This window comes from Ceratotherium simum, chromosome 8 (genome assembly GCF_057802395.1).
Source record: "Ceratotherium simum simum isolate JZ-2026a chromosome 8, ASM5780239v1, whole genome shotgun sequence".
Classification (NCBI taxonomy): domain Eukaryota; kingdom Metazoa; phylum Chordata; class Mammalia; order Perissodactyla; family Rhinocerotidae; genus Ceratotherium; species Ceratotherium simum.
In genome coordinates, this window is record NC_141907.1 from 84,451,296 (window position 1) to 84,473,732 (window position 22,437).

At 37.0% G+C, this 22,437-nt stretch overlaps 1 protein-coding gene across 5 annotated transcripts in view; it reads left to right on the forward strand.

Annotated features, from left to right (window-relative positions):
• Positions 1-355: 355 nt before the first annotated feature.
• Positions 356-22,437, forward strand: part of BANK1 (B cell scaffold protein with ankyrin repeats 1) — a 313,509-nt gene continuing 291,427 nt past the window's right edge. For 4 of the 5 annotated variants that reach the window (XM_087434643.1, XM_087434644.1, XM_087434646.1 and 1 more), the window contains exon 1: positions 539-664. In XM_087434643.1, coding sequence (XP_087290769.1) covers positions 595-664 — 70 coding nt within the window. In that variant the 5' untranslated portion in view covers positions 539-594. Of the gene's footprint in view, positions 401-538; positions 665-22,437 lie in introns of those variants that run through there. The other variant, XM_087434645.1, reaches the window with a different exon arrangement.

A 22,437-nucleotide genomic window follows, 5' to 3' on the forward strand; every position in this document is an offset into this window, starting at 1 on the left:
AAGAGTATTTCTCAGTCTTTAAAGCAAACAAACAAGGAAAACTCTTGTTTGAGGACCTATTTAGAGCCATAGCTAATTTTTCATTGGGCCCAGTTCTGACCTAGAGCAGGAGTAGGAAATAAATTTTATGTGGAACTTAAAATCACTTTACAATTAATGAATCTAGCCTAGAACGTCTGGGCGAGATGAAATATTTTTTAAAAATGCAACTATACATCTACACCTACATCCGCATCTCTACCTTCATTTATACATCCATATCTCTATAGCTACATCTATTACTCCTCTCTGCCAGCAAGTGTCTACTTCTGGCATCCCTACTTCTGCCTGGAAGGCCTAGGACGGGACAGAAGAGCTCCAGCTGGAGGGAACACACTCTAGAGACGTCCGGAGGGAAAAGGTGAGGAGGGAAGAGGGCCAGGGGGTGTTCGGAGAAACCAAAGCAGCCTCCAGCGGGGGCCGAGCAGGGCCCGCGCGCTTTCACTTCCTCCGGGCGCCGCAGAGCCGCGGCCGCGCCGCGTTTCCGGAGACCGGCGGCGACGGGCGGAGGAGAGGACCGGCGGGCGGAGGACAGGACCGGCGGGCTCGGCCGCGATGCTGCCCGCGGCTCCGGGCGGGCCGGGCGCGAGCCGGGGGCGGCCCCCCCGCGGCCCCGCGCCCCCAGGTGGGTGCTCGCGCGTCCGGGGCGGCGGGAGGGGGCGGCCAGTCGGGCCCCGGGGCGGCGGCGCGCGGACGGCCAGGCCGCCCTTCCCCGGCGCCGCGCGCGCCGGGGCGCCGGGCACCCGCACAGGGGCTCTGGTCTCGGAGCCCCTCGGAGCGAGTCTTCACGTCGTGCGCGCGCGGTCGGGTTGCGCGTGGCCCCGAGGCCTGAGTCCGCGCGGTCTAGCGCCCCGCCTGCTGGCGGCGTCGCCCGCTCGGCTGCCGCCGGAGGAGTCCCGCCCGGGAGTCGCCGGAGGCGCCGACCTGCCCGTCGGACAGGTCACTCTGGAGAGCGTCCTGGCTCCGCAGACTCGGCTCACTTGGGAAAACGAGAAACGGGCGATTTGGTTGAATACATACATACGTATAATAGGTCAAATGGACTTAAAGCAGTTATAGTTAGTTCTTTTGGAAGTATTTCAAATGCATTTGTGAACTTGATAATGATCATGAACAGTGTTCAGTTTTGAAAGTTTTAGAAAAAGCCTCCACTTGGGTATTAAGATTACTGGAGAGGTTCACAATTAGAAATGCAACAAGAAAATCTGAGTGAAAGTCTATTAATTTGCTGAATAGAATTTCTTATAGCTTACTAGCATTTTTTAGATAATGTAATTTTGGCTTTAGCTGCTTCTCTTGGCTATTGTATTTTTTAATATATAAAATTTAGAAGACTGCTTTTCAGTTAAAATGGGAAATATGTTTATGACAATGCAAAACCACAAGAAAGAAATGAGAACCCACGATGTCTTGCTGTGCTAACATTTCGAATGTTGAACGTTGCCGTTGGTGCGAAGCGTGGGCGCTGGACTGCAGCAGAGCAGCCTTTGCTAGCGTCTAAACAAACCGGCCAGGTCTTTTGAACCTTGACCACATTAGCTCTTTTGTAATTTCAGCTTAACAATTTAGTTCACTAGAATGGACTACAGTTTGTTTCAAACTTCTAGATTGAGCAGTTTAGCTAGAAAGTGACTTTTATTTCAATTAATACTGAAGTAATACTTTGAGGTACATGCTATTATGAATAACGCTAGAGTGATGGGAACCAACTTCTGACTCATTATGCCTACTCCTGTTCCTCCCAGGCATGTTCCCCATCTCCTGTGCTCCTTCCCAATGTGCTGTTTATGACTTGCTTCACTTCCCTCCTCCTGTGGCCAAGGTCATGAAATTTCTTATAATGAGCTTTCTATTAACCCACACCCGTTCCTAGATGTGAGTAGTCTTCTGAGGGAACTAGTTCTGATTGATCCTCTTCTTGATGGAGAGCTTCTGTGTGTGACCTCTCTCTCTTTAGGCAAGCGTCTCCACGGCATCGTAGACTTGAGCTTCATGTGGTACATTAAGGGTCAGTTAGTCCAACTGCTTCATTGTAGAGAAGAGAAAACTGAAACCCAAGGAGTGATTTGCCCATTGTCCCATAACTAATAATTATTTGAAGATTATTCATTCATCACTTCAACAATTTTTATCCTCCTGCAAGAGTTATTGAGTAATATGAGTGTAAAATGCTAAACGCAATCTAAAATGGTAAACACGGTTCCACGCCTGTGAAGATACTGTATTTCTAGCAGGAGGTATGTGGTATACTTGTAGTGACATTTGTGTATGCTGCCATCAGAAAAATCTAAGAGTATCCAACTTGTCCTTTAATGGAAGCAGGAAACATGATACCCAGTGCTAAAACAATGTAAGAATGACGCACAGTGGATGAAAATTCCATTTAGACTGTATTTTCTGGTTTATGTTTAACTAGATACTGTCTATCAATGTCCAAAAGAGAAATTCCTCCTTGCTTTATCCCAAAACTAATGATTTTTAAAATTTAATTCCAACTGTTACCTTCAATAAGGACTGTTTATTTATTAAAGCACAGATTATTCTCCACCTCATAGGTTTTGTATTTTTTATTAGTATTATTTGGTGCCTCTTATGAAGGGAGTTAAATTTATTAGCTTAAAAACAGAAAGCATCTATCTTGTCTCACTATGTGCAACATGCTTATTGGCAGCTTGTGCGGGGCGTGGTTTGTTTAGGTCTCTCTCCTCTGCCTTGAAGCTTTTGAAGATTTGACACTTTTTACTCTGACTGCAGCCTTCCAGTGTAGCTAACAACCTAGATGTCTCCTTCCAAGGAGATCCCCTGGTTCACCTCTGGTGGCTGGTAAAACTTGCTTTCTTCAGACCAGCTGGAAAGGTTCTGATGAGGTTACTTTTGCTACGATTTTAAAGAGAGGTAGCTGTCTTAGGGCATTTTCACTTTAATGTGGCATAATTCTATAATATCTAGCTGTTTAGGATTTCAGCTTAAACAGCAGTGTATTCGGTGTTCTACTTGTGATAAGCAGCAGGCACTTGTTTGGCACATCTCTCTGAACACGTAGTGTAGGTGCCCATGCCCTATTTATGATGGCCTCTGGGCTCCGATGGCCTCATATTCAGTTGAACATCATTGCTTATCCACTCTATGATCTTGATAAATAACTAAATCTGTCATTTTCTCGGTTTGTCCATTTAAAAAGCAAAAGTGGGGAAAACAATAACATTTATTTGAAAGAGTGGTTTTGAGGATTTAAAGAGGAAAAGCATGTGAGGTGCTTTTCAGAGGGGCATAGCAAATAGTAATTGCTTAATACATGTTAGCTGTTATTTTAATTCTTAGGTCATTGGTCAGTAGTGTCATATTTACATATAAAAGATAGAGTTCTTACTGAGAAACTGCCTCATGTTGACTTGGGGGAAAGCTTAAATAAATGAAGCCATCAAGCTCCCACATCAAAAAAAAATTGGGGAGTATGGCTTCCTGTGGAAAGACACTGCCATATCCTTGGAGAAATATTGTGGTTAAATAGTTCTGAGAGGAGAAACAAAGGAATGCATAATGAAAAGAACTAAGTATAGATTGATTAAAAGGGTATTAGACTAAAGCAGTTACAGGAAAGAATGAAATGGGAATTTAGTAGGACAAAATGAGAGCATGTTTTATTTTCCCGTATCACAGAGTACCATTTGTGACTCAATTAAAAAAATATATAAATACATGTTAAAAACTAAGCATGAAACCAAAAATTGTGGGATACTTAATTAAATTATAAGAAGATGGAAAATCTGTTTTACCAAAATATTTACTGCTGGATTAAAAAAACATCCAATGTAGGCCTGGCCCGGTGGTGTAGCGGTTAAGTTTCTGCGCTCCGCTTTGGCGGCCCGGGGTTCGCAGGTTCGGATCCCGGGTGCCGACCGATGCACCGCTTGTTAAGCCATGCTGTGACGGCATCCCATATAAAGTAGAAGAAGATGGGCACAGATGTTAGCCCAGGGCCTATCTTCCTTGGCAAAAAGAGGAGGATTGGCATCGGATGTTAGCTCAGGGCTGATCTTCCTCACACAGAAAATAGTAAAATAAAGTAAAAATCCAATGTAAAGTAAAGAATATCATTCCTGCCAAATATAAATCACATGTTTTAAGAATTTAAATGGCTGTTACCTGATCACCTAAGTTACAGTTACTAATTTATTACTTTATATATTATAGAATATCTTATAGTCATTTTGGAGAAAGCTATGAAATAAGAATAGGAGAGCAAACATTCCAGAAGTTATTATTTTAAAATAAATTGTTATATGGCCTTGTAATTCTTTCCTGTTTTAAATATAAAGAATGGTATCTAAGTTTTACTCCAGACATTGAAATAGTCCGAGTGGTGAAAATATCAGATATTGTATGAAATTATACCCCTTCTGTATTTATTTTTCACTCAGAGAAAAATAATGAGCCTTTTAGACATAGGCCACTGGGCAGAAATTTCTTTGTTGTTTCCAAGTGCTCCCCATTGAAATAATCCAGAAAGACTACTTCCCTTTATAATCATGAGAAGTAATTCATCAATATCTGTGGTCTTTTGTAAGATTTCCTTTGTATCTCGTTCATTAAAATAAGTTATGTTTTATCATACCATGTGTCATATTTTCCTTTCTTTTAAGCTCCTCTACCACTTTTCCAAATTAGTAATTACCATTTCTTCATTTTTTTGTGTGTTCCACTTTACAAGGAAGACACACTGAAAAGTACAAGAACAGTTTCTGACTTAGAATTCCATTTACTCTCTGCCTCATTTTTTGGTCATTATCCACGCTGAGGACTAAGCCTCATCCTTTTGTCAGGATCAATTCCTTTTTTGTTCCAAGCTGGCCATAGGATTGTGCCTAACTTTCAGAAGAATAACATAGTATCAAGAACACTTGAAATTTTGACCTTCTTTTAATAGCTGCCATTTATTGTGTTCCTATTTTGAATTCATATGGATATCACATTACCTCGATAAGTGAGAGCATCAGAAGATTAGCACCTACTTTGGACAAGAAGTTATATTGTTCATTATAATCGTATGAAAATATTTAATAATTCATTGCGCTCTTTCATTTCATACAAAAACTTTTCTAAACTGTTAAAGTTGTGATTTCTAAGTCACCATGTCTTTTTTAGGGGTAGAGAAACACAAAAGGGTATGATTCTATAAAATCATGTCACTGTAATGACAAGTTGTAAAATATTCCTTATGATTGAAGAATCTCTAAGGTTTGCACATTTTCCACATTGGTCCATCACATTTTATTTACATTTAATATATTGATACAATTTAAAAGTTTCAGGAGACAACTGCATTTTTAGTACAATTAGTAAACTACTATGTCACTACTGGGAAAGTGAGTGAGATAAAATTGAGGCAAAAATCTACCTTGGTTTCAATTACTGAGATAATTTCCTTCATTTTCTCTTGTCTCTTTTCAATAAGAGTTTACAGCTCTCACTACTCCAGGCATATATCTGTAGGTCAGAGACCCTTCCTTTATCATATCCTGTCCATCTATAGCATGTAAAATGAGTAGAACTTGTATCATCCAGATTCCCAAAGACAGTCACTTGGGCCAAGAATAGGCACTTGATTCAAAAGCAGCCAGCCCATTGGCCACTTAATGGCTAATGATGAATGTCGTCTGGCTTTTACAGATTTGTTGGACTCAACAAAGCCCTTCTTTCCTTTCAAACAAGAGATAATGAGACTGTTGTCAGTTGAAGGTCAATGTTTGATCTGATATACAACGGAGGATGACAGCCGGTTGACTGATGTGCAAGATGGGTAATTAGAAAGAAGATGAGATGAGAGAATTGAAGAGGACTGAAAGGCGGAGGGAGCAATCTTAATTTCTGACTTTGCATTTCCAGGCCACGGAAGACCTAGCTGCACTTGTTTATCTGATCTTGTCTGTCTGTGAAATGCCTGTGGTAGCCTTACAATGATCTTCTCTTTACATGAGCTAGTTTGAATGAATTTCTCTTTTTTGGAGGAAAAATGAGTTTGGACTAGAGTACCTTTATCTCTCAAACATTGCCACTTTTATTCCCATAAGCTTCTCTTTTAGAAAGTTGTTGTTGTTAAAATAATGTCTGCTATGCATCTTCCATTGAAAGTTAAACAATCTGATACACCGCTTCTCCGGCCATGCTGAGGCCGCATCCCACATACAGCAACTAGAAGGATGTGCAGCTATGACATGCAGCTATCTACTGGGGCTTTGGGGGTAAAAAATAAATAAATAAAATCTTTAAAAAAAAAAAAAGAAAAAGGAAGTTAAACAATCTGAGAATTAGATCTATTCCTTTTATGCACTGAGAATAGGGTGCATTATGAGTAAGTCTAGTAGTGTCCACATAAGAATATTTGGGGTTTTCTGGCTCTATTACTGAAATTTGAAGAAAATCCATAGCTATTTTTTTCTCTAAACTTGAAGTCTCTAGAGTGGGTGAGGAAATAATTCACTCAAAGGTTAATATTATGAGTTAAGCACTATTAAGAAGTTTATAGTTTTGAATTATGTAGTTATAAAATTATATTGATTATAAAATTATAACTGTTTTTTTATATTTTCTTAATAGGATGTTTTTATCTGAAAAAATTATGGCATACTGTTTCTGTCAAATTTTAAAAATATATTTAAATTGAGGCATACAGAGTAAGAGAATGCTTTTGACGTTTATTTTAGTAAAAAAGGAAGTGGAGGTATAAAACTAGCATAATTTACTAGCTATTATCTTCTCCCTGGCAAATGAAGAAAAATAACAGCACTGACAAGCCATTATGAAAACTTCATATATGATATCAGTGGATTGGTATTAGTCTGAAGCAAAGTTAAAGTATTGTACTTGAGAGATTGGTCCTTGATCAACATATTTTTTTGTTATAGAGTGGAAAGTATACTATCCTTATTAAGTTACAGATGATATGTTAATAATGGGATTAATGATCACCTTGGAAAACCAGATCAGAATTCCATGTGCTCCTGCTAAACTGAAGAGAGAGGCACAAATTAATGAAGCTCAGTTATACTCAATTAAGTGTAATGATGTAGGTGAAGGAATGAGACACAGAATGATAAAAATTTTTCAAGATTTGACAAGCACTCACAGTGTTATAATTAGCAAGGGAGAGTGTTCCAGAAGAAGAAGCTGGAAAAGTAAACCAAAACTAAGTTGCATAAATCTGTGTAAAAAGTCCCCTAAGTGTGATGAGTAGCTATTGAAGAGCTTTAAAACAGAGGCATGACATGACTAGATTTTTGTTTTTAGAAGACCATGTGAGCTGACGTCAGTACAATGGATTGGAAGAGGGCCCAATGGAAGTTGTTGAACAGTTGGGAGTTTACAAACTGGTAATATATAGGGCCAAGTGGACAACTTTGTTTGGGACTATTACTTACATACCTTTTGTGATATAGTGGATGTGGAGTCTGAGGGGGAAAAAGATGTGAAGAATGACTCAGGTTTGTGGCACGGAAAGCTGGGAGGATCATGAAGTTCTCATTTACTCCAACAGAAAAGAATGAAGGAGCAGGAGGAAATTGTGAGGGCATGAGAGAATATCCAAATTTCAATTCTGGAAATGTTATATTTGAGGTACCAGAGAAATATTCAGGTAGAGATGTAAAGTAAGCAATTTGATATTATGATCTGGACCTCAGAAAGGTGATTCAGGCTGGAGATACAAAATTGGAAAAAATATAGCATTTAAAATGCATCAGTAAATAAGATAAGATAGGAAAGCATTTAGAGTAGAAAGAAAAGATGACCCAGGATAGAGTCCTGTGGAAAGCAAACATTTAAGTTTTGATAGACAAGGAGAAGTTGTCCAGTGTGATTGAGGAGAGGCTAAAAAGAAAAGAAGGCAAACAAAAGAGTATAATGGTAAGAATTCAAAAAATAGAATGTTTTAGGGAAGAAAATAGAGGTGAACTGGCCCAAATTCTTTCAATAGTTCACGTAAATTGAGGACTGAAATTTAGCCAATGAATTTGGCATCATGAAACTTACAGATGACCTTAGGGGCAGAAATAGTAGCTTTAGCAGAGGGAATGAAAGCCAAACTGGAAAGAGTTGAAGGGTGAAGGTAAGGGAGGATGTAGACACCGTGTAGACAACCCTTTTGAAAGCATGGCTGCCAGAGTGTAGAAAGATAGCAGCAGCTGAAAGAGATGTGGCATCAAGGAAAGGATTTTCTTTTTATTTTTAAGATCAATGCTACTATAACAATTTATTGTACTCAAAAGCTGATGGTATCACACCAAAGGGGATTTTCTCCTATGGAAACTTTCAGAGACGAAGTTCCATAAATTCCATTAGGAACACATGTTAAACAGATTTTCTAGTGTGTTTAAATAGTCTGTCTCATTTTTTCCCTTCCTTCTTTCCTTTGTTTCTTCCATGTTTCTGGAGTGCCTTCTCCTCCTTCCTTCTCTCTTGCTCTCTCTCTCTCAGCATGAGTATCAATGGAAAATAGTTTATATTTTTTGTTATGAAAACTTTGGCTCAACGCTAAGTTATTCCATAGCTTTACTTTCTATTCATCATCCCTTCCTTTTTATCCAAATTGGAATCCATGAATCATTATTACAATCATATCTGTGCATATGTTTCAACTCCCTGATCCATTTCTTTTTCTGTCACACTCACTTGATATAACTCCACCCTAAATAAGTCCATCCAACTCTATTCTTCCTGTCTGAATCTGAGAAACTGAGTGTTGCTAAATAAAAACACATTCAAACAAATTGGTAACTTAATTATAAATTTTGGCAATGCTTGTTGCAAATTAGTTGTTGCATATAAGATTTTGAAAATAAATGACAGTGAACTCGAAATTGTATTCCCTGACAAGGGTATATAGAGTGCAGATTTTTCTATGATGTCAGATGAGTGAAATCTTACATGCTTTCTATCTGCTGATGAACAAAATCACTATACTGTGCTGCCCAACACTGTTTCCATGAGATGTGTGGCTCTTGAGCACTTGAAATAGCTGGTTCAAATTAAGATGTGCTGTAAAAGTAAAGTACACACTGGTTTTTGAAGACTTGGGACAAAAAAAAGAATATAAAATCTCCCAGTAATTTTATATTGATTATATGTGGAAAAATATATTGAATTTATTGGATTAAATAAAATGTTATTATAATGAATTTCACCCGTTTACAGACATACCTCGTTTTATTGCACTTTGCTTTATTGCACTTTACAGTCGTCGTGTTTTTTATAAGACCCTCCACTAGCAAAAACATTGCAACTCGCTGAAGGCTCAGATGATGGTTAGCGTTTTTTAGAAATAACGTATTTTTAATTAAGGTATGTACCTTTTTTTAAGACATAATACTATTGCACACTTACTAGACTACAGTATGGGGTAAACATATCTTTTATATGCAGTGGGAAACCAAAAATTTCATGACTCGCTTTATTGCAATATTCACTTTATTGCTGTGGTCTGGAACCAATCCCACGATATCTCTGAGGTATGCCTGTATTTTTGTTTTAATGTGGCTGCTAAAAAAACCTAAAATTATACATGTGTCTTGCATTTGTAATTTGCATTACATTTTTTGTTGGGTAGCACTGTTCTAAACTTTCAGAAAAAAATTCCAATGAAATCCATTAGAGGTTTGATTTCTCCCTTATGAAATATTGTTGAATAAATATTACCAGATAACTCTCATAAAATGCTAACATAGTTCACAATTCCTCTAGCAGTTTGGAGAGAACCCCTATCCATTCATGCCCACCGCAGGAGGTGTTTTCATAGGGATAAATTTAGTCTAAGTGTACAGTGTTTATAAAGTCTACAGTGGTGTCCAGTGATGTCCTAGGCCTCCACATTCACTCACCGACTCACTCAAACACCCACCCAGGGCAACTTCCCGTTTTGCAAGCTCTTTTCGTGGTAAGTGCCCTATACAGGTGTGCCATTTTTTATCTTTTATAGTGTATTTTTACTGTACCTTTTCTGTGTTTAGATGCACAAATACTTATCATTGTGTTACAATTGCCTACAGTATTCAGTACATAACATGCTGTACAGGTTTGTAGCCCAGGAGCAATAGGCTATACCATATAGCCTAGGCGTGTAGTAGGCTACACTATCTAGGTGTGTGTAAGTACACTATGATGTTCGCACAGTGATGAAATTGCCTAACAGTGCATTTCTTGATGTATCTCTGTCATTAAGCACTACATGACTGTGTGCTGACTTGTGAAATGCTATTGAATCTGCTATTGGATTAATTTGGGTTGAAAATTCTGTGTAGAAAAGGTCTTAGGTTTCAGACGAAATATATACTAACTCGGTTTATTTAAATCAAATGACAAAGTTGAAAACTTTCCACTCATTTGTGTTACAACCACACGAAGGTTGAACTTTCCTGATGTGGTTCTGTGAACAAATGTAACAAGATATTGCTTTCTATATTTAAAATGTCATTTCATGTAACATCACAGAATTCATTTGTTGAATCATGAGTTGGGAAATGTGACCTCTGCATTGAAATTATGGGAAGAGAAAATACCTAAATTTTTATTCGTTGGTATTAAACTGTATAAGATGTTAAGATGAAAAAAAAAAACTCCATGTAACGCTTTTTTAAAAAAAATAATTTAAGATAGATCTTTGGCTATGCATATAGAATTGCAGTTTAAAATATATCAAGATTTTTATTCGTATTATAGACCAGTCAAATAATCTCCTAATCTCTCACCTGTTTTCATATACATCATTCCAATTTAACATTGATAAATGTTATTTTAAAAGATAACTAAGGCTCCAAGTTGTGTTTGCATCTGTGGGTTGATTATCGATGCTGATATGTATATCTATCTATATCAACTCAAATAGTGAATCTGCCACTTACTTTTTATGTGACTTTGCGTAGGTTACTTATCTAAGATCCAATTTCTTTATGTCTGAAACGGGTAACACACCTATTTTATAGGAGCGTGATGATGATTAAGTGTAATTCTGTGTGTGAAGTGCCTGGAGCATTCGTAGCAGGTGCTTGGCAAATGGCAGATGTTATTACTTTCAGCGTGAGCTAGTATTCACCTTTCACTTTTATCATGGCTCATTCTCTGCACTTCTGGTGTCATATACATATGAATCTCAGGATTGAGAGCCTCATATAAATGTTCTTTCAGTTCTCCAGTTTAATTTTTCTCATCACTATATTAAACACTGTAATATCTCAAACATATGTTTCTTGGGATATTCACAAAAATTGAACTTGGTGAAACTGATGATCTGCTATAAAAACAAACTGTACGGTACTATGTATGCAATTGTGTGTTGTCTTCAGGGAAAATAATTAATGGGTAAAGACCATTTTTCTCATTTTGAGAATTCTGTTTAGACATCATATTTTTTAAAATAAAAATGTGGTTAATTTTCATTTCTTTATTCTTGAAGGAGACTTAGTCCACAGCTATATCATATATTATCTCCCTGCCCCCAGCACAAAAAAACAACACACACACAAAAACTGGATCATAGTGGAGTTGTCTCAGAGTTTGTGATAAAAACATTTCTAGTATCATCATATAGGTAAAAATAATAGTAGATATAGTTATATAGGTAAAGCTTTAGTGATATATTCAGAATTGCTTAAATTATGTCTGAGAACTGTATTCCCTATAGGGTGTAAATCTATACGATGTCTCCCCTGGATCTTTGAGGGTCAGCAGAATAATGGAAAGAGTCCTTCTAAGCAGATTTCTAGTTCTGAGTAACTTACAGGTAATTAGAAAGCATTTGTAATTACGGACAGAAAGGGACAGCTTTTTTATTTCTTTTATGAGGGCCATTCTGCTGAGAAATTAGCAATTAACATACATTTCATTTCTGCTTCTCCTTAGGAAAATACAGAAGATTCATTTAAAAGTATGTTCTTATGTAGTATTTTATTATATGACCCCTTAGAATAATTTTCTGATCTGGTTCATATAAAAATCTAGCCTTAAGTTTCTCATTCTGAGTTCGAAGCCTAGCTGCATCACTTAGATAACTCTATTATAAGACCTTTCTGTGCCTTATGATGAAAAGATGAGAGAACGTTTAGTAATTTTTACCGCATAGTAGGTGCCCTGTAGTTTATGGTTGTCATGGCCGTTGCCGGGTGCGTAGGTGAGCAGCCATGTGGGACATTACCAAGGGTGACTCGTACTTCTCTTCCTGATGCCCAATACCCGGGAAACCTGAGCTCACAGTCCAGGGCTTTGTTCCTTTGGTACTGTGTTGTCCACACTGTATTCTGTAGCATATATTTTCCTTGGGAAAAAGTGTTCTGGGGTGAAATAAGTTTTGAATATGCATATCAGAACATTCCAATTGTCTGAGAAATTCTGCAACTAACCATGCCTCTTCAATTTCCTCAAATCTGTTTCAAAAAAATATTTAACCATGAGATGCATTGTCATCTTAACACTGGTAGAGAAATAAGTGCTTTTGCACAAAGTTATCATCCCTATTAAATGGCAAACACCATCCTCGTGAGAGGATGGTTCTTTCAGCCAGAGATTGGTAGCCCTCTTTTTAGCTATGTTTTCCTCAGTGCTACTCATACCATTGTGTAAATAAAGTTCTGATCCTTTACTGATGGCCATACTGTGAATGAGTGAGAGGGAGGGAGGCTTATAATAGGAATAGAAGCTGAAGGAGATACAGAGGAGGGAAAATGGCATTGGTAGGCTGAGTAGGGCACACACAATTTGTCTGTTTCTTTAATTCTCTTATGATTAATTCCAACCATTCAGGTTGGAGCTTTGATTATGGAATGTGCTAAAGAGAATGGGAGGAAAATCAGAAGGTGATTATCTGTTAGGAAAAGAAAAGTGTGTGAATGAAATGGAACTAGGAATGTGCATAGGGAGTTCTAACATAAGAATATTTTGAAGTGTGAGTGTTTATGCAGTTGGTATTTAAATAGCGTGTGTGCATCTCAGCTGAGGAAATGATTTTGCAGATATTTTCACGTTAGACTATGTAAACCCGCCACTATGTCAATAATCATGTAAGCTATATAAGTGGCCTCACATTGCTTAAATATTGGGATTTCATTCATCAAAACATTCCAAAATTGAGAGCAACTTGATTGCATGGCCATAAGCAGATTGCTTCCATGTTAGAAATGTTTGTCAATGAAACACATGTTTGAAGCAAACATATGGGCTATTAAGAGTCACCCAAATAAATTATTGCTGAAATATTTTTCTACCGAAAACAACAGTAACTGATATAAATGCAAATAATTTAGACAGAGAATGAATTTTATGTCTTGGAGATTGACTAACTTAGCAGGCCATGTAGAAAACAACATTAATACGACAATGACTTTTATTACTCGCATAGATTGGATGCTCTTTAAAGGAAGGGGTAGCCTCTGGCATTCGTTTACCAGAGCTAAGCACATTAATGAATGCTTGCTGATCAGCTAGTACAAAGAGTGACGTTAGAGTAACCAATTAAGTTTATGAAGAAGGATCAATAAAGGTGCAGTAATTTCTGAATGCCCTATTTCTGAATAACCTCTGAGTCCTCTCTCTATCCTTAGATAACCACCCTGGTTTGGGCATTCTTTTTCAGTGGTTTGGTTTGAGATGGGCTTCCTATGATTAAGACAAAAATCTTAAAAATTCATAGAACCTTTATAAAAAGATAATTTTAAGGCATTTCCCAATATTAAATTAACTTTTAATCTGATAACTAGTAGTTTAGTTATTTTTACTAAGGTTTCTATAACCTTTTAATAAAATTTAGCATATTTAGCTAATTAAAATATCTTCTGGCACAAATAGAAAAATATGATTAGGGTCTAAAAGCAAATGAAATCTAATATCCTCCATGTAGGTCTGGAAGATTAACTCATTTTGTTTCTAAAATAATACATGCACATAATTGAAAATATTTAACAAAGACTTTAAAAGGAAGTAGAAAAAACTGGTGTATGTACTAGTTTTTATTTTTCTGTTTACTTTTAATAGTTTTGCTTGTTGAGCGTTGTACTTATGTTTAATATTTGTATATGCACTTTAAAGTTATATTTGTATGGCTATTTGTTCATGTCATCAGTAAATATTTTGATTTTTCTCTCTCATGTAAATCTATTGCGCAATGTTAAAAACGAAAGAAAACAAAGAGAGGAAAATCCAGTTATTTATTGGACAAAAGAATAGATCGTCCTCCATACAAGATTATTATTAATTAATTAAAGAAAGACTGACTAGTTTTTAAACATAGGAGGTACTTTTCCATAGCATTTGATTTGAGCTCAAGTAAGCACAGGCTCGAGTCTTCGCTCTGTCATGAAGGGACCTTCACCTTTTGCAAGCGATGCAGCCTCTCTGATGTCCAGGAGGCATTATGTATATTGATGATCATCAGAATTATTCAGAAGAAAAATTGGCTCATAATAGTAATTCAATTCATATCTCTTATCTTAGAAGAAAAACACTGCAGAAATTAAAATTGCTTTGTCTAGGCATTCAGGATTGAGAATGTTCATCAAGAAAGAGGGGATTAATGCCTCTGTAGTCTTATGCAGGAGTAGTTATCTTTCATTCATTCATTTTTCAAACACGAATCCTTAATCTCCTGTTCTAGGTTCAAGGGGTACACACAAATGTGGCTCCAGCCCTCGGGGACTATATTTAAGTGAAATATGGATAGGAGAAACTGCATGGCTCTATATCTTTTCATCTTCACTCTAATTCAACATCAGATGACTCAAAAACCCTCAGCCTGCCAGGATCTGTCTCATTCAGTCATGAGAACAAGTTAGCAGGGCGAACCACAGCTTAGAGTGTTTTCTCTGACTACCGGGGGCAACTCCTGATGTGAAACTGCTGTTCCAGAAAGTCACTACTCATTTCAGAATGCAGTCATGAGTACCGTCCCCTGGGACAGTGTTTTGCAAATTTCAGTCATTCTCGTAAGACCTTCCCCAGTTTTTGGCTATGCTACCTATCCTCTCGTGTAACAAAAATTTTTCTGTAGACTAACTTTTTTTTTTAGCTTAAATATAATATATTTTAAAGGAACATTTATATCACTACCATAAATGAAAAATTATTACCACTTGCCGTAAATAGAAGGTGACCATACAAATAAACAGATTGAAAATAAAATAGTGTTGAAAAAATTATAGCTAAGGACAGACTCTGGGCACATCGGTCAGTCTCTCTTTGATAGTGTTGGAGTTCATGACGTCACAAGAGCTGCAAACTGAGACACTGTCCTTGAAGTCATCAGGATTGGAGAAATATTTTAAAGGGAATGACTTTCTCCCCCTATGAATCCCCTGTCACTGGGTCTCTAGGAGTTTGCATCCTATCCACTGGCAAACACTGTCTCCAAAGGCAGATTTCACTTTCCAGAAGGTTGAAACAGTTTTACTTAGTGCTTACAGGTGTCAGGCACTGTGATAAGCGCTGTACATACTTTATCTCACTTAATTCTCACAACAACTGGTTTCATGAGGGGTGTTATCCAAATGTCACAGGGGGGAATCCAGGCTCAGAGAGGTTAATTATTTGCTTGAGGCTAGCTGAATTTGAACTCCAGGACAGCCTGACTCCAAAGCTTGGCCTCTTAATCACTATATGCCTCTCTGAAATAAACTCATTTCATTCTCACACAAACACACATATATACCCATATTAGAAAGGTATTCCTCCCATGTGAACATTTCTTTTTTTTAAATCAATAAAGTAGCCATGTATGTAGAAAGTCATTTAATAGAAAAATGTGCAACATAAAAGACGATATTACCTATTACCTATGAATAGAATCAACTTAGAAACATTCCTTACAAGGGATAGAATAGACAACTACAGTTTCCAACTGATAATCATAAAAATGTAGATAGTTTGGCTACTTTCAAGGTCCTGGGAGGTGAATGAAATAAGGAAGTGAATTATCTACAATGAAATGCTAGGAAAACAGTGTCTTTAATGAAGGCCATTAGGGTATTTAAAATCATCAAAGCTGCAATGCAGGTGTGATTAAAATATATTGTAGAATGCCTGCAATAAAGAGCACTTTAAGGATGCAAGGCTAATCACTTGCATCTGCCTACTGCTTTGCATCCTCAAGGGAATTTTCAACCCCCCCCCCCCCCCCCCAATTAACTCTAATGTATCATTTGCTTTGACTCAGTGAAAAATCGGAACAGTGATCATTTAAGCTATTTAATCAGGATTATCCTACAAATACTGTGTGAGGAGAAGCAGAAAGCATACTTGCACATGTATCTGTTTTACTTCAGAAGGCTTTAGGAAAGGGAGAGAAGGAACTAGAGCTGAAAGCATTGTTCATATGTAGTGGTGGACAGAATAGTGGCTTCTCAAAGATGTCTGCATCCTTATCCCTGAACATGTGAATATGTTAGGTTATGTGTCAAGGAGGAATTAAGGTTGCAGATGGAATTAAGATTGCTCATCAGGTTACCTTGGGATGAGAAGAGTATCATGGATTGTCTAGGTGGGCCCAATATAATCAGAAGCATCCTTATAAGTGAAAGAAGGAGGCAGAAGAGGGAGAACCAGCGACATGGCATTATGAGAAGTACTCAGCCCAATGTTGCTGGCTTGAAGATGGAGGAATGGGGCCCTGAGCCAAGAACTGTGGGTGACTTCTAGAAGCTGGAAAAGGCAAGTGAATGAATTCTTCCCTAAGGCCTCCAGAAGGAATACAGCCCTGCCAACGTCTTGATTTTAGTGCAGTGAGACCCATTTCAGACTTCTGACTTTCAGAACTGTAAGATAATAAATTTGTTTTTTAAATTTGCTTTTAAGCCACTAGGTTTGTGATAACTTTTTACAGCAGCAATAGGAAACTAATACAGATTTCTAAACATGTGGACTCAACAAGGCAAAGAGTAGCATGCATGCTGCAGATAGGACCCTATCCATCAGACGTTCACATACCATCAATCTAGTTAAAACACTGGATGTAACTATGAAGAAATAGCTTTTCTAAAATGTGAAGAGCGTATCAATGTAACCCTTAGATAGTCATCCTTGGCAAGATGTATGCTTATTTGTTATTGGAACATCTCTCTGGAATTAACTGTTGTTTTAATAGTGAAACACAAAAGGAAGTCCCATTATCATTTGTTCGCATTAGGTGGTTTTACCAGTTTAATAATCCTTGTCATTCATGCTGCTGGCTGCTGCTGCTGTGACAGTCTTTCTAGTACAGCGATGTGAACTTTGGCGAGGTGTTTACTTTCTCAGTGCCTCAGTCACCGCAAGTGCAAAATGGGCTAAGAAAAGTCCCTGGTCACAGGGTTATTATGAGGTTCAAGAAGTAATGCTGTGAAACAGCAGAACAGTCATTGGCGCATAGTAGGCACTCACTACATTTTGGTAGTCTTTATTGTAGTTATCATCATCATCATCATCATCACTGCCGTACATGTCAATGACTGCTGGGTGCCAGGCCCTAACCGCACAACCAGGCTTCATATTTTATCTTTAGGAATTAGGGATCAGTATCTCTATTTTTTCAGGTAAAGGAACTGAAACAACTTAACCAACAAACAACTTCACCAGGTTGAAGAGGTTTTAAATGACAAAATGAGGATTATCCCTGAAATATTTGGCTAAACTTCCACTGGGCTTGGTGCTAGACGCCGTCTGCTGTCATTACCTAAAGCCTGATTCCATCTCAAGCCCTCAAAGGACACAGACACCCTGGAGACAACTGGTTTAGATGGACGCCCCTTCTAAGAGGTCGCTGTGTTATCTTATGGTCCCACTTTGTTTGACATCTGAGAACATGAACCATTTTTAACCCTGGTAGGGAAGTATTTTGAAACCGTTTTCTCCTAATGATAAAAATTCAGTTGAAGTCAGTCTAGTTTGCCATGAATGAAAGTGTATGGGATAATTTTTAAAAGTTTGTAAAAGTAATATATGCGCATTGTAGAACATTTGAAAAATAGAGAATAATATAAGAATAAAATTATAATATACCACAGTCCTCCACTCAGAAATAAGTATTGATAAAATTTGTCTTGAACTGTGAGTTTGTGTGCGTATATAAAAAAGCTCACTTGTATATATAGTTTTGTAATCTTCAGTGTGGTTTGCACATTAATTTATGTTACATTTTCAGGTTTTTTTTTTTTTTTTTTTTTTTTAATAATTTTACTTATTTATTTTTCCCCCAAAGCCCCGGTAGATAGTTGTATGTCATAGTTGCACATCCTTCTAGTTGCTGTATGTGGGACACGGCCTCAGCATGGCCAGAGAAGCGGTGCATCGATGCGCGCCCGGGATCCGAACCCGGGCCACCAGCAGCGGAGCGCGCGCACTTAACCGCTAAGCCACGGGGCCGGCCCCATTTTCAGGTTTTTTTATGTCAAACAGGGACATTTTGTAAATTTTTTGATTTGTAAATTGTACAAGTCTGCATTTTGTGATACTTAAGGATTTATTGATACTTTATTTCCAAGGTAATACTTTTACACTGATCCTAGGATAACTAAGGTTAGAAGATTCTTCAACCACATGTCTTAATGAGATAGTAAAATAAACTACCTTGTGTTAAGGTAATTTGTAAAAATCCATCTCCTTTTTATAGTATGTAAGTCCCTTTAAGGGCAGGAATTGTGCTTCATAATCTTTATATCTACTAAAGCCTGAACAATTATTTTTTATAATAATCATTAAATGATTATTAAGTAAACACATAAAAAGGTATAAATGATTAGGGAATTGATATTGAGGTATTTTTATCAACATTATGGTACTTATGGATAATTATGGTAAATTATTCTGTTGAATTTCAAAATACCTGATCTGAAAATCCTAGTGATGAGTGAGAAGTATAAAATGTTCGATTGGTGAGGATCAGGATCATAGAAGAGTAAGGACAATTATCTGTTAAATATGACTGTCGGGAAGTATTAAGAATTCCCAGAGAATGAACTGTGTCATTCATCTCTCTCTGTATTTTTAAGTATCTGTTGCTGATTTTCCACTTTGCTTACAATTCTAAACATGCATTGAGATATACGAATTCCTCAAGTTCAAGTGGTAAAATTTTTAAATACCAATATTATCTTATTATTACAAACTCAGAGAAAAAATATAGGAGAAAATTCAATATTTGAATAACTATTTCTCTACCTTGTTTTTAAATGTAAGTAATTAAGCAATCAGGTTCAATAAATAAAATGAATTACTAATATTGTTTAAGAATAAATTTAAAATATTTATTTTCATCTATTCTTCACATAGCTCCATCTTTAAAACTTTTATATAATGTAGAGCTTCAGTTTTTGATGGCCAGTATCCTTATATATTTTAATAGGAGAGAAGAAATATAGAAACAATTGTAATAATTTTTTTCTGGTTCTTCATATTCTAAAATCATATTTCTTTTTCTGGAAGTTCACATAGATCTTATTATATTATACACTTCCAAATGTCAAATATCAATGAAAACAGCCCTATTAGGAGTTCCCAATGCTTCATTATTTCAGTTCAGAAACAAGTTTAGTATTCTATCTTGTACAAAATATTAACCATGGGTAAGGTAATTGAGCATTAATTTTTTTTCAACTTTGGGTTTTGTAACCAGGTTAGTGCCTGAGTCCTGGGCTGTAAATTTTCCTAATATAACACCTGGAGCATGGGAACTAATACTGGTAAAAAAGCAATTTTTATAAAAATTAGTATGAAATGGAACACTCCTAAATTGCTTTTACTTAACCACATATTATATTATATTATAAAATATCCCCCAAATCACTATATTACTTTTTATAGTTTTGGGTACACATCAGAAATACAATATTCCCTTCAGAATTGCAATCTAAATTTTAGATACATAATTTCAAACATTGCGTTGTTTGTCTGGAAATAGGCAATTTGGCCCTCAAACATAATTACTTTAGTAAAATAAAGCAGATTTTGAGCAAGTTAAATGATTTTAGTGAATTGAATTATTATGCACATACATTCAGTTCCTTAATAAATAAATAACATTGTAAACTATTTGGATTTTTTTTCCTTCATTTGGAAAGACTAAACTCTTCATTTCCTTTTTTTACATCAGCAAAACTTGAGAGAGAAAAATTGTGGTTATATTCATCAAATATGGTACTAGAAATACTACCAATATAAAAAGACTATGGTAATTCTCAAACTTGAGTGGACTTAAGAATTACCCCATTCTTTAGTTACATAATAGATGATTCTTTCCTGGGCCCCAATCCCAGGAAATTCTGATTCTATCAAGCTCCCAAAGTGGTTCTGATGCAAGTAGGCCCTTGACCACATTATGAGAAGAGAATGGAGTCACAGTGGGGCAGTATAGCTGTGATCAGGAGCTGTAACAGAGTTGAGGACTTTTCTAGAGGCACCCAGTGTTTCGATCACTTGCTGTTGTGTGAGCTCTACCCAGAAGTCATGTTTACCATGAGCATAGGCCCCAGGAGGCCTCTGGTTGCTTCTGGGAGTGGTAGGAGACACACTTTGCTAGGTCTGCTATTTCCCTTCTGGTCAAGAATGGCTGCAGAGGATGTAGATGTCAGGAAGGGGTGGGGGGTTACATGCTTGTTGGTCTTGCTTTCAAGTAAGTAGAAATTCATCCTATTCTTTGTTTCAATATGTACGTATATTCTAGTATATAGCCATTTCTAAGATATTTTACAATCCCCACAGTAGGATGTGAATTTTGATATAAACTTCCCGCAGACGGTTTTGCAAAAGATGTGTTCTTACTCAGTTATATTCTCATATTGAGACATCATATGTAATTAATTCTGCACATAACAAAACTGTTCAAAGACGTTAGTGTCTAAATGATAATCAGATACTTGCCAATGTAATTAAGTTGCAAGATTCTGCTAGACTTTGAGGACATAGAATACATTTATCATGTCCTTGATTTGTAACAGAGACTAAAAAGCATTCATTTGCGCAGTTAGATCTTCCTCAAGTCCATGAAAGGAATTCAGAAAGAAAAACGTAAACTGTTTGGTCATTACTCTCAAGCCGTGATTAGCTGTACTCTTTTTTTTTCCACCACTGTCACCATCTTGTGCTTTGGAAAGAAGAGGTAGAAATGGGGAGTGAGGGAGAACAAAGAAATAAGGGGATGCCAACACAGTTTTCTTGTGCTCAGAACTAGGATAGCAAAATTAGATTTGCCAGTGGAACTGAAGTTAATTCTCTTTTTAATCTGATCAGCTGATCATATGCTCTTGTCCATTGGAAAGCCCAACGAAGGGACTGCAGGTTTATTTAATTTTCTCAGTAATGTTGCCTGCAGTGTGGTTTGATGCCTAATCCAGGGTTGGCATAGTAATGTGAATTTAAGCCTAGCTTCATGACTTAGTTTCGGTGTGACCTTGGGCAAGTCTCTCAAACTTTCTAACACATGTCTTCTCAAGTTTAAAATTTTGTTTTTGAGTTAAAATACCTTTCTCAAAACTGTAACATGATGAATAGCATAAAATATACCATAATATACATTTGAATACACTTTACATATTATTGCTATATTGAATGGAATTTCAGTGTATGTTACTTTGAAATGTGGCACATTTACAATAAAGTGTCAAGCCACTTTTCAGTGAAAGAAAACTCAGGGACTTGTATGGAGGATGGGGGTGGGGATGGAACAATAAATATCCCTCTTCAATGCTTAAGTTGTTAAGCAATTGAGGAATAAAACAAGAGAATAAGGCAGAGGGGAAATCAAATATTGCCTTTATTATTGATGAAATTGGCATTGGCTAATGTGGTGTGAGAAAGTAGTCTGTAAATGTGAAATCCCAGAATTAGACAGAGTTACCCCACCAAACACAGAAGACCGTGGACCGTAAACCAAGAGCTATCAAGAACACATGCCCTTGTTTGCTGCAGAAGCTTAATGAAACAACTCTAGGTAGAGATGGGATACTGGTTGCAAGCTTATCCTGAATCCTGGTCCCCAGGATATTCTCCATGTTTTATATAGATACGATAAAATTGGGAATGTAAAATTTTGAGGAGTAAGTAGAATTTATGTAATCAAAATAAAATTGTAAGAATGCCACCCAGGATCTTTAGGCATATTATCATTTTAAGGTATGGATCCCACATGCTGGATCCCACATTTATCATTGATGGAAATGTGTCAGTTGTGGTTTCTTCAGGAAATATTTTTTATTTTTCAGTTACTCTAATATCTACTAGGTCATTTAAAGGAGAGTCTACTTTTTTTTTTTTATAATTTTATTTATTTATTTATTTCCCCAAAGCCCCAGTAGATAGTTGTATGCCATAGCTGCACATCCTTCCAGTCGCTGTACGTGGGACGCGGCCTCAGCATGGCTGTAGAAGGGGCGCGTCAGTGCGCGCCCGGGATCTGAA